Here is a 16,006-nt window from a genome sequence, read left to right on the forward strand (position 1 = left end):
CCCTACGGCCTGGCATGAATACTACATCGTTTTCATGCGGAATTGCGACATTGTTCAAATGGAGACGCAAATGCAAATTTGAAATTTTTCGTATTCCTGGAGAGTCAGCATGTAAACGGCCCCTCACACTCGCTTTCCAGACTCCGCGGAGTGACAGCCAAATACTGAGCCGAATGAAGTTGGAGGAAGAGGCGAAAAAGGTACGACAAATGGCGTGCTCAAAACTACGCAAGATTGATACAGAAAACAGAGTTTTTAAGGAGGAGTGGACCAACACATTTTTGTTTATTTTACCTGGTGGCAGCGCAAGACCGCTATGGCTTATCTGTTCAGAGACAGTAGCGCTTGTAAATAGCAGCAATTTGAAAAGGCACTATGAGACGAAGCACGCAGCTTTTTCGCAAAGTTTCCCTATGAACTCTGCCATGCTGCTGAAACTTTGCTTCATGGAAAGCAAATAGAAGAGGTCTGTCAAAACAATAAAGAAAGTCCCCCTGTCAGCATCCACAATTAAAAAAAAAAAAAAAAAAAAAAAAAAAGGCTTGAACATGCTCTTATGTTGCTATTTATTGATTCAATTAAAGCACTTTTTTGTTTTATGCACCTCTTATATATTATTTACAATTTTGAATGTTGAAATTATCAGCATGGCCACGTAAAGATACTTTTGTATTTTTTGGGTAAAAAAAAAAAAAAAAGCATTACAAATATTTCCGGACCCGAGATTGTTGTAATTTTTAAATTTCGGACCCAAAGGATTTTTAATTCATGACCCCTGACCTAGAGCATTCACAGCCAGTCTTTTAGAGGTCACTTCCTGTTCATTTTAGGGCATTTACATCTTCCTGTTAATTTTTTGAGTCCCTTCCTATTCATTTGGGGGACATTCCGGAATCCCTTCCTTTTCAGTAAACCAAAATCAACAGGAATAAATGCCCCCAAATCAACGGGAAATGACGTAAATACCTCAAAAGGAAAAGGAAGTGACCAAAAATCAACAGAAAATGATGTGAAATGACCTCAAAATGAACTCATTGGCTGGCATTGGAGGCCACTGACGGCGATAGACGTCTAATTCGTTCATTCGCTGCCATCCCTCCCACTTCAAATGGATTGGACGTCTACTCGTGATAAACTCAATTCAAACCACAGCAGAGGGATTAAATAGCTTGTTTTTCTGTTTATTAGTTGTTTAGTAGAATTTCCTGCCAGCCTCTCCCAGTTCCAATGGATTGTACGTCCATTGACGTCTTTTGAACGATACATGACAAATCACTGCCAGCCCTCCCAGTTTTTTAATTGGTGATAATTTGCCAATCTTAAAGAAAAAATCTGGGGTCTTCCCACCAGCTCGTTGTGATTTGAGTGAAGTGAAACATGACCGCGTTTTTTTTTTTGCATTCAGTCAAAGAAGAGGAGAAAAAAGACCCCCAGGTGCATCCTGGGACGGCAGCGAGTCGCCGCTTCATTAGCCGAGCGTGAAGACCCGCTTTCGCTCGCGTCTTTTTTCATCATCTCACCTTTTTTGTGAAAGAAATCAAATGGAACTTTGTATTTTTTCCACTACACATTTCAACATGATGTTCATCATATAACATCATGGCTATTAATGATAAGAATAAACACGTGATGAACTTACTTTATAGCAATATTTACTAGTCCTCTAGGAAAAGGTTTTCAACATATTCTTTTTTTGTTTTCTTTGACCATCTCCTTGATCAAGTTATTTTAATCAACATTAATTACTGTCGCCATGGAATCAGAACTATGTCGTGAATCTAGGACCCCTTAATTAAAGAGGGACTAAATTAAACTAACTTAATTCAAGAATTGGTTACTGTAAATGTACCTTCATTAGTCTGCACTGACCCATTCATACACCAGTTATGATTTGTTTTTTTCTTCATAACCCGATGTTGTCCAACCCCAAAAATCTGACATCGATATCAAACCGAGTCCAATATATGTGGTTGCTGACTTAACATATTATGCCCCACTGGATTTTTTAATAAGGATAAATGTAACACTTTACTTGATGCAAAGAAAAGTTACATGCAGTGAGTTTATAATTCATTATTTTTCAATCATTTGCTGTTCAATTAATTTTTTTTTGCACCATGACTGCAAATTGTCTGCTCACATAACAAATCCCAAGCATCTTAGTTTAGAGACATCTGTAGGTCAGTAAGCATGACTGCTGTGCAGAGGTGAGTAGAGGAGCCAACACTTTCACCTAAGAGAAAGAAGCGTTATTCCTGAATAATAATATTATTCAAGTAAAAATAGTCTTTCAAAAATTTACTCAAGAACAAGTAGAACAGTAGGGATGGGCGATACCAGTGATTTTGGATTCGATCCGATACCAAGTAATACCAAGGCCAAATATTGCGATCCCGATCCGATATCGATACCGGAAGTTCATATTTTATATACAGTGCCTTGCAAAAGTATTCGGCCCCCTTGAACCTTGCAACCTTTCGCCACATTTCAGGCTTCAAACATAAAGATATAAAATTTTAATTTTGTGTCAAGAATCAACAACAAGTGGGACACAATCGTGAAGTGAAACAAAATTTATTGGATAATTTAAACGTTTTTAACGAATAAAAAACTGAAAAGTGGGGCGTGCAGTATTATTCGGCCCCCTTGTGTTTATACTTTGTAGCGCCACCTTTTGCTCCAATTACAGCTGCAAGTCGCTTGGGGTATGTTTCTATCAGTTTTGCACATCGAGAGACTGACATTCTTGCCCATTCTTCCTTGCAAAACAGCTCGAGCTCAGTGAGGTTGGATGGAGAGTGTTTGTGAACAGCAGTCTTCAGCTCTTTCCACAGATTCTCGATTGGATTCAGGTCTGGACTTTGACTTGGCCATTCTAAAACCTGGATACGTTTATTTTTGAACCATTCCATTGTAGATTTGGCTTTATGTTTTGGATCATTGTCCTGTTGGAATATAAATCTCCGTCCCAGTCTCAGGTCTTGTGCAGATACCAACAGGTTTTCTTCCAGAATGTTCCTGTATTTGGCTGCATCCATCTTCCCGTCAATTTTAACCATCTTCCCTGTCCCTGCTGAAGAAAAGCAGGCGCAAACCATGATGCTGCCACCACCATGTTTGACAGTGGGGATGGTGTGTTCAGGGTGATGAGCTGTGTTGCTTTTACGCCAAACATATCGTTTTGCATTGTGGCCAAAAAGTTCAATTTTGGTTTCATCTGACCAGAGCACCTTCTTCCACATGTTTGGTGTGTCTCCCAGGTGGCTTGTGGCAAACTTTAAACCAGACTTTTTATGGATATCTTTGAGAAATGGCTTTCTTCTTGCCACTCTTCCATAAAGGCCAGATTTGTGCAGTGTACGACTGATTGTTGTCCTATGGACAGACTCTCCCACCTCAGCTGTAGATCTCTGCAGTTCATCCAGAGTGATCATGGGCCTCTTGGGTGCATCTCTGATCAGTTTTCTCCTTGTTTGAGAAGAAAGTTTGGAAGGACGACCGGGTCTTGGTAGATTTGCAGTGGTCTGATGCTCCTTCCATTTCAATATGATGGCTTGCACAGTGCTCCTTGAGATGTTTAAAGCTTGAAAAATCTTTTTGTATCCAAATCCGGCTTTAAACTTCTCCACAACAGTATCTCGGACCTGCCTGGTGTGTTCCTTGGTTTTCATAATGCTCTCTGCACTTTAAACAGAACCCTGAGACTATCACAGAGCAGGTGCATTCATACGGAGACTTGATTACACACAGGTGGATTCTATTTATCATCATCGGTCATTTAGGACAACATTGGATCATTCAGAGATCCTCACTGAACTTCTGGAGTGAGTTTGCTGCACTGAAAGTAAAGGGGCCGAATAATATTGCACGCCCCACTTTTCAGTTTTTTTATTTGTTAAAAAAGTTGAAATTATCCAATAAATGTTGTTCCACTTCACGATTGTGTCCCACTTGTTGTTGATTCTTAACAAAAAAATTAAATTTCATATCTTTATGTTTGAAGCCTGAAATGTGGCGAAAGGTTGCAAGATTCAAGGGGGCCGAATACTTTTGCAAGGCACTGTATAATATATATACACACAACCCTGCAGAGTACTCAACCATTCTGATGATATCTAATGTACAACTACAGCAAGCACTCAAAAACTATAAAAGTCTCTTTGTGTCAAATATGCATTTCAATGAAAAAACTGTTGCTTTTAATAACTAGCAAAGCAGTTTCCCTACAAACTCACAAACCAATCCATTATCAACAAAATCTGATTAGTCAGTCTCACTCTTTAACCATGACCCTTAAATTCATATGCACAGAACATTTCCCTGCTACACGTTGTATTTGATCAAATTTTAATCTACCCAAGTTAAATATTTTTGATCTAATTAAAGAACGAATTAATAGTAGCATGTTACCGCCCTCGAATGGTTGATCATTAAAAACAAGTCCAATAAACAATAGTTACTTGCCGTTTTTGAATTTTATTCTACTAACACAATTTTCAAACAGATTTTGAAATAATTGAAACAGACCTTTAACAAAATAAAAATAAATAGCAACAAACATAAGAAATCAAGCATTTCATTGTTTGAAACAAAACGATATGGAAAAATATATTTCACAGAAAAATAAATAAAATATTAAACAAAATAAATACTAAACATAAATTAACGAGAAATAAAAATAAATGAATAAGAAATAATAATAAGTTCAAGTAAAGCATTAGGTCAGTAAGTTTCATTGAGAATCTTGAAGTCTGCAGCAGGATAGTGTAAATCTCTAAATATTTAACAAACCATTCACTTAACACTTTTATTAAAGTCCCTATACCTGATTTTAATTTTTTTTTTTTTTTTTTTTTGTGTGGAATAAGATAAAATATATATTTTGTATTTTTGAGTTTGGACAGGAAAATAATCATTCCCAATTTGTGTGAGCCTGAGCGAAAAGTAGTACAAAAAGTGTGCACAAAAATATACCCAAAAAATAGACAAAGAAAATATATTAATTCCAAATATCGATACTTTTGCTTGGGGATCGATACCTAAAACTCAACGCGCTGGATCGAAATATCGATATTTTAGTATCGATCCGCCCATCCCTATCAAACAGTATTCATTGAAAAGAATACTCAATGAATGAGTCACATTGTGAGTAAATGCTTATAATGTCTGATTTAAAAATGATATATGTTTTATTTTTTTCTCAGCACAATGTCATCTATATGAGCTGTTATTATTAAACTATACTACAACCAATTACATGACCATATTAGGCCAAAAAGATGACACGAAAAGCATCCAATTCAGACCACAAGAACACTTGAAAGATTCATCCAAAGAGCATGAGCGCCCTCTAATGGAGAAAAAGCATATTACCTTTGATTAGTATAATGGAGCATGGGGTCGTTGTTGTGACGTCTCATTGGCGAAGGCTTTGTCGGCATCCCTGGCAAAAAATAAATCCAATATGTAGAACAAAGAGGAAAAATGTAACAACTCTAGGGTAGCCCAAAGTAGTGGAGTAAGAGTCGTATTTTTTTCTACACATGTCTCCCCAAGTAAAAGTAAAAAGTATTGCGTTGTCAATTTACTCTAAGAAGTAAGTTTTTCTTAAAAAGTTACTAAAGTATATGTAACGGCGTAAATGTTACACATTACGACTACCCACCTGTGCTGCTGTGCACAAAGGCAGAAGGCTTCTACATTCACTTTGAAGGCAACATGCATGTTGGCCCAAAACCGATAATGAAAATCCGATGTCAATATCATCCGATGTCTTTTAAAAATGGCTTTTATTGGACCGATATTATTGGCCACCCTATAATATCGGGACATTCTAGATTTTATTATATGGGACAGGGGTCTCAAAATTGTCCCCCAAATACACGTTCTGTCATTAATACCTATTAATACGCCTCTCGCTTGATTACACTCATTACTCATTCGCTGCTCAGCCTTCAACGCGTACAGACGCACTCTGAGCTCCTGAAGCACTCTCTTAACCGATAAGCGCTCAGGGCCAGCAAGCTCGACTCCCAGTATGGCTCCAAAGAATCTGAAACCTGGAGACTTGGATGAAATACAATCCTCCATACAGAAGTTGGCGGTCTCCTTGACTGGCTTGATTCAAAACCAGAATCAAGAAATCGTCAGAGAGCTCCAGTTACTTCGCGCTGAAAATGAGAAACTCAAGCAGGCGGTCGAGGAGAGAGATGTTCGCATCAAGAGGCTGGAAATTTTGGCTGACGATCTCGACCAGTGCCGACGCGCAGATGAGCTCATCATTTCTGGATTACAACTGACGCCTAGCTCAGGGGACAGAGTGGCGCAACTGGCAATTGCTAAGCTGAAAGAGTATGGAACAAACATAGAACTGCTGGACATCCGTCGCTGCCTTCTGCTCCCATCTGGGGGGAGAGGACCGGCGACGGTGCTCATGAAGCTGGCAGACCACAAGACCAAGACTGCCCTGCTTAACCAGCGCCGCCACCTGAAAGGGTCGAAGATTTTTTTGAATGACAACTTGACTCGCCGAAATGCCGAAATTGGAAGAAAAGCACGTCAACTCAAGAAAGCTGGGAAAATAGCCAACACCTGGGTCTCGGATTGCAGGATCCTTGTCAAGACGCAAGATATGAAGATAAAAGCTATCACGAGTCTTGACCAGCTAACTATAATAGCTGGATAACTGTAAACACCACACAGCGGACCAGTATAACAACTCATGGATGTGGACGGTAAGCTGAAACCTATCAACGGCAGGAGTCTCTACAAGAATCTCGAACACACTAAGGCAGAGGTCACGGAACCGCGGACCTCGGTCCGGTTCCGGACCCCCAAGCCGTCTGGACCGGATCTCAAGCTGTCCGGACTAATACACATTGCATCAAAAAAAATCATTTTTTTCCTGCGGGTTTGGAGTGTGGAGTTTGGCAACAAACAAAAACCTTAGCGGTGACGCGCGTGAGCTAGCCAATGGGGGTGAAGCATTTGGAAGTTATTTTTAGAACAGCATGTCTCACACTTTCCAGACTCCGCGGAGTGACAGCCAAAAACTGAGCCGAATGAAGCTGGAGGAACAGGCGAAAAGGTACGGCAAATGGCGTGCTCAAAACTACGCAAGATCGATGCAGAAAACGGAGTGTTTAAGGAGGAGTAGACCAACACATTTTTGTTAATTTTACCTGGCGGCCGCTATCATGCCTCATCTGTTCAGGGACGGTGTTCTGCCAATATCTGCAACATCGGCGAAACGTCCTACATTAGTCGAATTTGACACCCAAAGTAACACCGTGCGCTCTAAACTTGTTTTGTTTGGATGCATACAGGCAGAATGTACTAAAAATGACTTAAGAAAATACTTCAATGCAGTTATACCAAATAAGGACGGTTTAAATACGCTACGTGACTAATGTGGTCAACTGCTTTAAAGCTAACACAAAAACCACAATGGTTAAAAGTATGAGAGGGTAATACATGCAAAAAGTATTTTTGAGGCAATGAAAAGGTTCTAAAAAACTAAATAAAAACAAAAATAGTGAGTACTTGCCGCTTCTGATCGATGTGCGCATCTGTGCGGAAGCTTGCGCAAGCGCGCTGAGCATTGTGTTGACGTTTCGTCGCATAGTAAGGAATGGCTGAACAACGGTAGTGCTTGTAAAAAGCAGCAATTTGAAAAGGCACTATGAGACGAAGCATGCAGCTTTTTCGCAAAGTATTCATGTGAAGTCTGCCATCCGTTCTCAAAAAATATCGGAATTAAGGGCTCAATATGATCGCTTTATTGTTTATTACTAATTAATTATTATTAAATATGATTTATTACTTACTATAAATTTATTTTTTAATATTTTATTTACATTTTTGAATGTTGTAATTATCAGCATGGCCATGTTAAGATACGTTTGTATTTTTTGGAAAAAAAGAAGCATTAAAAATATTTCCGGACACGAGATTGTTGTAATTTTTAATTTCGGACCCAGAGGATTTTTAATTCATGACCCCTACACTAAGGATTATCTACTAAAGATAACAAAGGCTCTGACTTTAATTTGCACGGCCATAACATGACACGAATGGATCGGGCAGCTAAAGGGAGAGGGGGTGTTGCAATTATGATTGACAATCTCCTTGGATGTATTACAATTGAGCTCCTAATCCCCAATTGTAAAAACATAATTATCTGCTGTGTCTACCGAGCTCCTGATTCAAATGTCTAATATATGGAAAAGATACTGTATAAAACGAATAATAAGCATGTTTTTGTTGTGGAGACATTAATCTTGGGATAAAATATGTACAGCATGTTGTTTGATTTTAGACATACATGCCTGATGAAACTGTTACAGTGACCTTTGTGTGTGCCAATTGTTGCCGCTACTCACACCAGCTGTGATAACATTATCACTTTTGCCACACACATAGCCACAACAAAATGTTCCACAGCAAACAGATGCAGAAATGTCAGGGACATGACTAAGCCATAACTTTGTACGCCCTGAAATTAATTGAGCTGCTTGACTGGACGCTACTAAACTCAGATTGTTGATTGTGTTATTGTACAGTTTTGATGTATGTTCCATGCCTGAATGTGCGTCTTTAGTTGTATGGGAGACGGGAAACTGATGAGCATATGCTTCATCTCGTCCGCCTTTGTCCTCTTCTTCGGTTCCTTTGGGCAAATCATATCACATTTTGTAATTGTCTATGATACCGATGATGATGACAATAAAATTCCATTCCATCAAAGGGCAGTTGCATACCTTGATAGATAAGGGGTTTGGAGCTGACTCATTTCCCAGGAAACGGTGTTTGATTTAAGGAACCAATCACTGCACGCCATGTACTCACTTTCTGCATATTCTGTTACCATGTATTATCATGTGATTTTGGGGAATAAAAGGCGTGCACGATGAAAAAAGATTCGGAGATCGTCCCCGTGCACGTAAACTGTGAAACTCGAGTGACTCCTGATTTGGATGTGAGACTTCCGCTTCCTTGTGACTGTCTTTAGAATAAAATACTGGTTGTGTTTTATTTCCTGACAGACCCTTTTAATTTCATGATACGAAGTATGTTTTATCCACTAGAGGGCACTCATGCTCTTCTTTTACTCTCTCGCCGGAATTCAATGATTTTTTTTTTTTTTTGTAATTCTTTGGCTTACTGAAATTATGTATAGGTTATAGTACAGTTTAATAAAAACAGTTCATATACATGACTATGTGCTAAGAAAAAAATATCGTTTAAAAAAATTCAAACATCATAAGCAGTTACTCACAAGGTTACTCATTACTTGAGTAGTTTTTTTCATCGAATATTTTTTTACTTGAGTACATTTTTTGGATGACTACTTTTACTTGAGTAATATTATTTTGAAGTAACGATCGTCTCACTTGAGTAAAATTTTTGGCTACCCTACTATTGTCCGTGTCGAAGTAGCTGAACAGAAGAGGTAAAAAGAAACAAAAAAGAATACTGAAATACTTCTAAAAAACGTCTTTTACATGAGTCATGTATAAAATATATAAAGGGTGTCTGTCCCTTTAAGATCCTTACAACCCAATGCTATATCTTTTTCAGCCACTAGAGTGTAGCATGAATGCAATTCCCAAGCGATCAAGTGCAACTGTCTAGAAAACATAACATAGCTGCGTTGTGAATTGATTTTAATTATTTGAATGGAGACTCAATGACAATACAATGCATTATAACGTTGAATGAATGTAGAGTTTAAGGACTTGTATAAGAGTTACAAGTTCCATCCCCCCCAAAACAGTCATCATTTTGTACTCTCACATTTGACCCTTTGTAGAGCACTCTTTTAAACATTATCAATTTAAAAACAACAACTTGAGAATGAATTGGGAAAAAAAAGTATTTCAAACATATGTGTAGAATTCCTTTTTAAATTCAATTACAGTATTATGTAGTTACTGAATATGTAAACTATCTTCCATTCGTGAATGCAAAAAAGTCACATTAGACGTTTGAAATTGTTCATTGTTTTTATTTTAGGACTAAAAAATTCTAGTCGTGTTCAGGCTTTGCTGTTTCAGTGAAGGGAAGTATTCATGATAAAAGATGAACGAAAAAAGAATGATGAAAAAATTGCTCAATGTTGTCAACATTAATTAACAAATAATATTGCATGAATTAAAAAAAAAAAAAAGTTATCACTAGTAGACGTTCGATGTGTTCATTCGCATCCCTCCCACTTCAAACGGATTGGACGTCTATGACCGTCATTTGCAGCTAATGAGTTCATTTTGGGGCATGCCACGTCTTTTCCTGTTGTTTTTCGGTCACTCTTTACCTTCAGGGGCATTTATGGGTCACTTCCGATTCATTTTGGGTTTACTGAAAATGAAGTGACTCAAGAGTGTCCCCCAATGAGTTTGAAGTGACTCAAAATCAACACGGAGTCACCTGTAAATACTCTAAAATGAACAGGAAGTGACCTGTAGATGCCCACAAGACATGCTCTGGTTTCAGTTCAATTAACGGCGCTAGACGTCCAATCCAGTCAAAACGAATTGAATGTCTAGCACCGTCAATAGCGACCAATGAGCTAACGTAGACGTGTAGCGGTACGCTTACTAAAGAGTCTTTATTGCTCGCTGTGAACTCTCGTACACTCTCTCATGAACCGGAACGCGCGCGGCTCTTTATAGTGTCTAGTCACGTGACTGACGCAGCCGGTAACGCGCTCGGCCAATCAGACACACAAGTACGGTGGGTGAATTATGTCAACAAAGGGTCACCACACAGGTCCTAACAGGAAACGTTGGTAGAAACCTGTTGGTTCCTTATACTTTTATGAAACAGTGACACCATTTCAAAATGATATACTGATTCATGGTAGGCGCATATCGATAACCTTTAGCGGTACACTTTTCAAAATATTGTCACATCACAAGTTATCATTTTAAATTTGGTTTGTTGCTTCATTTTAGGGAACTTAGCATACACAGAACTATATTTTTAACCAAATAATCAACCTTCATTTTACATATTTGTAAAGTCTTGTAAGAAAATGAGCTCAAATCTGAACATACTCAGCCCAAAATCGATGACATATTTTTTATTGAAGAATATTGAGTCGTTATAGAAAACTAAAGCAGACTAGCGAAAAACATGCATACACATTATTTTGGTCTTGCTAAATTGCACACTTGGACTTGCTGATGGTCTGTTCAGCTGACTGGGAGCCCAAAGACACCTTACAAGTGTAATCGACGTCCGAGTGCCATTCGGACGCCTGCACGGTGAGATAGCTGCTGATTTTGTAGTTGCCGTTCGTTTCTCGCGTGGCAGGACCGGTGGCGACGGCGCCCGTCGCCGGAAGGCCGCGAGCCAGCCAAGTGACGTCAGCGTACCGGGTTGACTGAATGGCCACGCAGACTAGAGTGGCCTGTTTGGACTGGACCTCATCATTGGACGGGGGGAAGACAGTCACCACAGGGGGAGTCACGTCAGAACCTGGAGGGATCAGATCTTTTAGTTTACAGCACCACGACCTAAGTACAAAGGTTAATCGGTAAAATTAATACAGAAATGACATAGTGGCATAATGTTATATGATGATTAGTGATTACAACAAACATTTTGGCCCCCGACCTACAGTTTGAGAACCCATGAACTCTCAAGACTGCATAAATCCATGTTCAGCTTCATGTGAATAGTTTACATTTGGGCAGAAGTGCACTCATTCATATTTAGAGGCATCGCAAATATTTTGTCACCATAACATTTTAAAAACAAAGAATTAAATCTTAATTTAATGACATTGTTTATAATGTATATAGCAAACAAAAATCTAGTCATGATAAAGAATTGAAAAACATTTAAACACTAGCTAAATTTGTTACCAAAAAATGAACAAATGTATACTCTACTTGTATCACCAAAGGTACCTGAATAAAAGTATACTAAAAATATACCAGACCCCCCACGACTAACATGAAGGAATTTATCACAAAATAATGTATGTAGAAATTATTTAAAATATGAAACATACATAATAGCTACTGCATAATTTTATCATTTAATGAACCAAACTCAATCATACATTTTCATTAAAAAAAAAAAAGGACAATTAAATGTGCAACAAAAGGAAGTAAATAAAAACGGCACTTACTAAATTTATAATCATTTTCAATTATGGTTCTCACACAGATTAATGAAAAAATGCCAAAGTGCAAAATTTAACCATACATAAATCAATTGTATATATAAAAAAATGACCAACCAAACAAATATATTATTTACTCTTGGGCTGTACATACTTTTAATGTATTTTTTTATGTTTATCTGCTCATTATCTTACAGTAAAATTAACTATCAAGTGTCAAAAATGAAAAAGAAGAAACAATAAAAATATATTGAAACAAATATATTCAATTAGGCATTTATGCATTGGTACATGCATAAATGTACCGCATTTGATGATCAATTCAAAGTACTTACTTGTCACAAGCAGCTTGGTTCCTCCGCCGAATACCACAGTGATTACGCTTGGTCTGACAGCCGTACAAAAACTAACGCCACTCCTCAACGTTAGCCCTGGACATTTTCTTTGAATCCGAAATGTCAACATTCACTCCAGTGTTTCATAACTCCTCGTCAGCGATGGTGCTAAACGTCCACACGTCTGTCAGGTGGTCACCGTGATGGAAACGTCTCTCAGAGAAGCATCGTGAAGGCGAACCTTGAAAAAGCAACAAGCAATTAGAAACAACAACGACGAGTTGAAGAGAAAAACCCTGACAGATCGTGGGATGAGAAAGCACAATTAAAAAATTTTTTTTTTTTACTGCACTTCGGCCTCCCCAAGAAATCCCTCCAAAACTCAACTCCAAAACTTTCCTCATCATCTCATCTGAAGGAAACCAGAAATATTATGTGGCCCATCATAAAAGATGACTTTGACACCCCTGGATCTGGGAAAGTCGAGTGCCTCCTTACAAATTGCACATCATATCATTCTAAGTAGCATCGCTTCTTCTGCACGGGTAAGAATCTGACATGTTGACTCAACACAAAAGCAGAAGTAAGATGAGCCAGTTTTTGTCACTGCGTATTTCTCTGTGATACTCTTTCAGCAGCAGAGTCATCCCACGTGCTACAATGATACTCAGCAGAATCTTCTGCCTTTGCCTGTTTAATGATGAATTGGTAATCCACATCGGAGGACGCTTTGGCATTGAACTGACTAGAGGAGAATCCTGATCCATAGTTAGGTGAGGACTGAGAATGGTGATGCTTCAGAATAAACTGAGGAGCATCTCCAGGAAACTGTCTATAAAAGCTGACATAATTGCGATCATCTCTCTGAATGTTGCAATTGAGAACCACCTCTTCTCCTACAGAAACGCTCCGAACTGCCGGCGTCTGGGTCAGCACTATGGCCGCGTCGCCACCTGTCAAAAGACAAAAACAACAACCGTTAGCCGACTCCAACGCGTGGAGGAGAAATGACAAAGAGGGTCTCACGAGTAAGCGCGGCGATGAGAAGGCAGAGAATCCCCAGCATGGTGTCGCTGAACATCAGTGAAGTAGTTCTGGATGCGCCCCACAGCTTTTAAATGAGAGGGGAGAGGAAGTACTACTTTAAGGGGAGGTGGAGGCGGAAAGTGGAGGAGGCTTCATACATTCATTTTATTTTGCTTAAACCTTTATAAGGCTAGTAACTACCAATGGCAATTTAACTTCACCTCATTAAGACGGGGCGTTATCATTTCTCGGGTCATGTAGGCCACGGTATTAACATTTGTTACAGTACAAGTGTGGCCAACATGACCCAAAATGTGTGTGATTATTTTTATAATATAAATATACACATGAATAAACACAATTATAAATGACTAAAATGTTCATAAAACTAATAACATTAAAATAATAAATAATACAACTATTGAAATATACTCTGGATATGATCCAAACAACACTCTATAATTGATATACAGTGAGAGTTAGTTTTTAATCCATATACCAATATTGTCAAACTCGAAAATTCCAATCATCAAATCCACGGTACTGATGCGATCATGGATTTCCGTAACATTTTATGGCTAATTGTATTGTGTTGTCTCACTGGATGCTTGTATAATGATAAATGTAACAACTTCAAGGTTTTCCAAATAAGCATTCTGTGAAAAATAGGAGAACAACTTCAGCTGAAGTTATGGAAAACGTGCCTATATTGCACCACTATATCACTCAGCATAACTGCTGGACCCTGTGACCAGCCCTTGTACAAAGGCAGAAGGCTTCTACATTCACTTTGAAGGCAACATGCATATTAGCCCAAAATTGATCATGACAAAAAAAAAAAGTTGATATTCTCCTATGTCATTTCGAAACGCTTTTATCAGCCGATATTGTCAACTAGCGATAATATTGGAAAACTTTAGTGAATATCATTCAACTCATTTAGTGCCATTGACGGCAATAGACATCCAAGTCATTTAAATTGGGAGGACTCGCTCTGACTGCTCATCTTTCATTGCCATTGACAATGTGAGACGTCCAATCAATTTTGACTGTGAGGAAGGGCAGCAATCATGAGTTCAATGATTGCCCTGGAAAGAGTTAAGAAGCCAAGACTTCAGATTACCCAGGCAGCTTCATCCAGGGTTAAATGGAGTCAATCACAGCCCTGACAAGATACAGTCTCTCCAATAGAGGTGTGACTTTGTAGCACAAAAGGTTATCAATGTGCTTCCACCAAGAATCGATATATTGTTTTAAAACCTCAGTTTTTTTTTTTTTTTTTTTTTTAAGGAATCAATAGCTGCTACCAAAATCTTCCATAAGAATGATTTCTCCTGTAACCCAGTACATAAATTATGAAGCAATTTTATTTTTAAAGTGCAATTATTTTGTAAAAGGATATAGTTTTTTGTTTTTTTTATGCTTTACTTCCCCCTGTGCGTTCACATGAGAGGATAATAGTTTTTTAATTGGTCTGATTAACATGATCCCGCCCTCTCCAATAGCCTCGAAGGTTCTTTATTTTCCGTTCTTTTCCGCTTGGATGCCAAGGAGGAAGGACGTAGTGAACTTCCTTGGCGCTTGGAGCCAATAAGTCAGCCTTGTTGAAATAAAATAATTTACTCAACGCTGAAATAAGGCCGTTTGAACAAATTATAAGAAAGAAATTCCATTTCCTCGTTTAGTGTTGACAAAATGAAGGAAAATAGTGCAGACATTCATCATTGCTAATTTGAAAATATCATTTTGAACTTGTAGTGTATGTGAACCGGAGGATTGGAGCCTGCGTCCACCCAAGTTCAAACAAAAAACTTCATCTTGGTGGGTTGGCTAAATGCTAGGCGCGAAGCTAGCGAAATACTAATCGCGACGCTAACATGAATGCTAACGCTATGCTAGCGTGACTCCGACATTAGCTAGGGTGACCAAACGTCCTCTTTTGCCCGGACAAGTCCTACTTTCACGTAGTACCTACGTGGTCCGGGCGGGTTTTATAAATTCATAAAAATGTCCGTTTTTTTATGATTTTTCACGGGACCAATTTGAAGAGAATCCCTCCGGCCGCTGGGTGGCAGCGCCTGCCTGCGATGACATGGCTCCTAGTAGTAGGGAGGGAAGGAGTAGTTCTTCTTGTTTTTGTTGGCAGTTTACCCCTATCATGAGGCATTACCGCCATCTACTGGGTTGACGATTTGGCCACAACGCCTGAAGTTTTTTATGATAAATACGTATATAATGGCAACTGTTGACCTCTGTCGGAGCTTTGACTGTAAAATCCCGTTTGGTGTTGCATCATTGCGCTGCCGATGATTGTAAACTTTTATAGCAAAGTTTGATTTTTGCCTCAGCTAGCCATCAGTAAGCTAAACCGCGCTAGGCATTATGGAAACGTAGTTTTGAACTGCTACGTTTGGAAACATGCTGGTTGAATAGTTTGTCAGTTTATTTCGGTTTTTGTTTGTGTCCAATCTAGAACATTGAATGAGAACATCAATTGAATGGGGATAACAATTTG

At 38.6% G+C, this 16,006-nt stretch overlaps 1 protein-coding gene and 1 pseudogene across 1 annotated transcript; both read right to left on the reverse strand.

Annotated features, from left to right (window-relative positions):
* LOC130931714 (uncharacterized) overlaps nt 1-5,401 on the reverse strand; it is a 38,156-nt pseudogene extending 32,755 nt beyond the window's left edge.
* A 5,677-nt stretch (nt 5,402-11,078) lies between these two features.
* Nucleotides 11,079-15,691, reverse strand: LOC130932189 (immunoglobulin lambda-1 light chain-like). The gene is made up of 5 exons (XM_057861663.1): nt 15,467-15,691; nt 13,492-13,576; nt 13,091-13,418; nt 12,466-12,503; nt 11,079-11,478 (listed from the first exon to the last, which is right to left on the reverse strand). The coding sequence occupies exons 2-5, from the start codon at nt 13,544-13,546 to the stop codon at nt 11,159-11,161; spliced, it is 741 nt and encodes a 246-aa protein (XP_057717646.1). The 5' UTR covers nt 13,547-13,576; nt 15,467-15,691; the 3' UTR covers nt 11,079-11,158.
* Between the last annotated feature and the right edge of the window lie 315 nt (nt 15,692-16,006).

Source organism: Corythoichthys intestinalis, chromosome 16 (assembly GCF_030265065.1).
Source record: "Corythoichthys intestinalis isolate RoL2023-P3 chromosome 16, ASM3026506v1, whole genome shotgun sequence".
In the NCBI taxonomy this organism is placed as follows: domain Eukaryota; kingdom Metazoa; phylum Chordata; class Actinopteri; order Syngnathiformes; family Syngnathidae; genus Corythoichthys; species Corythoichthys intestinalis.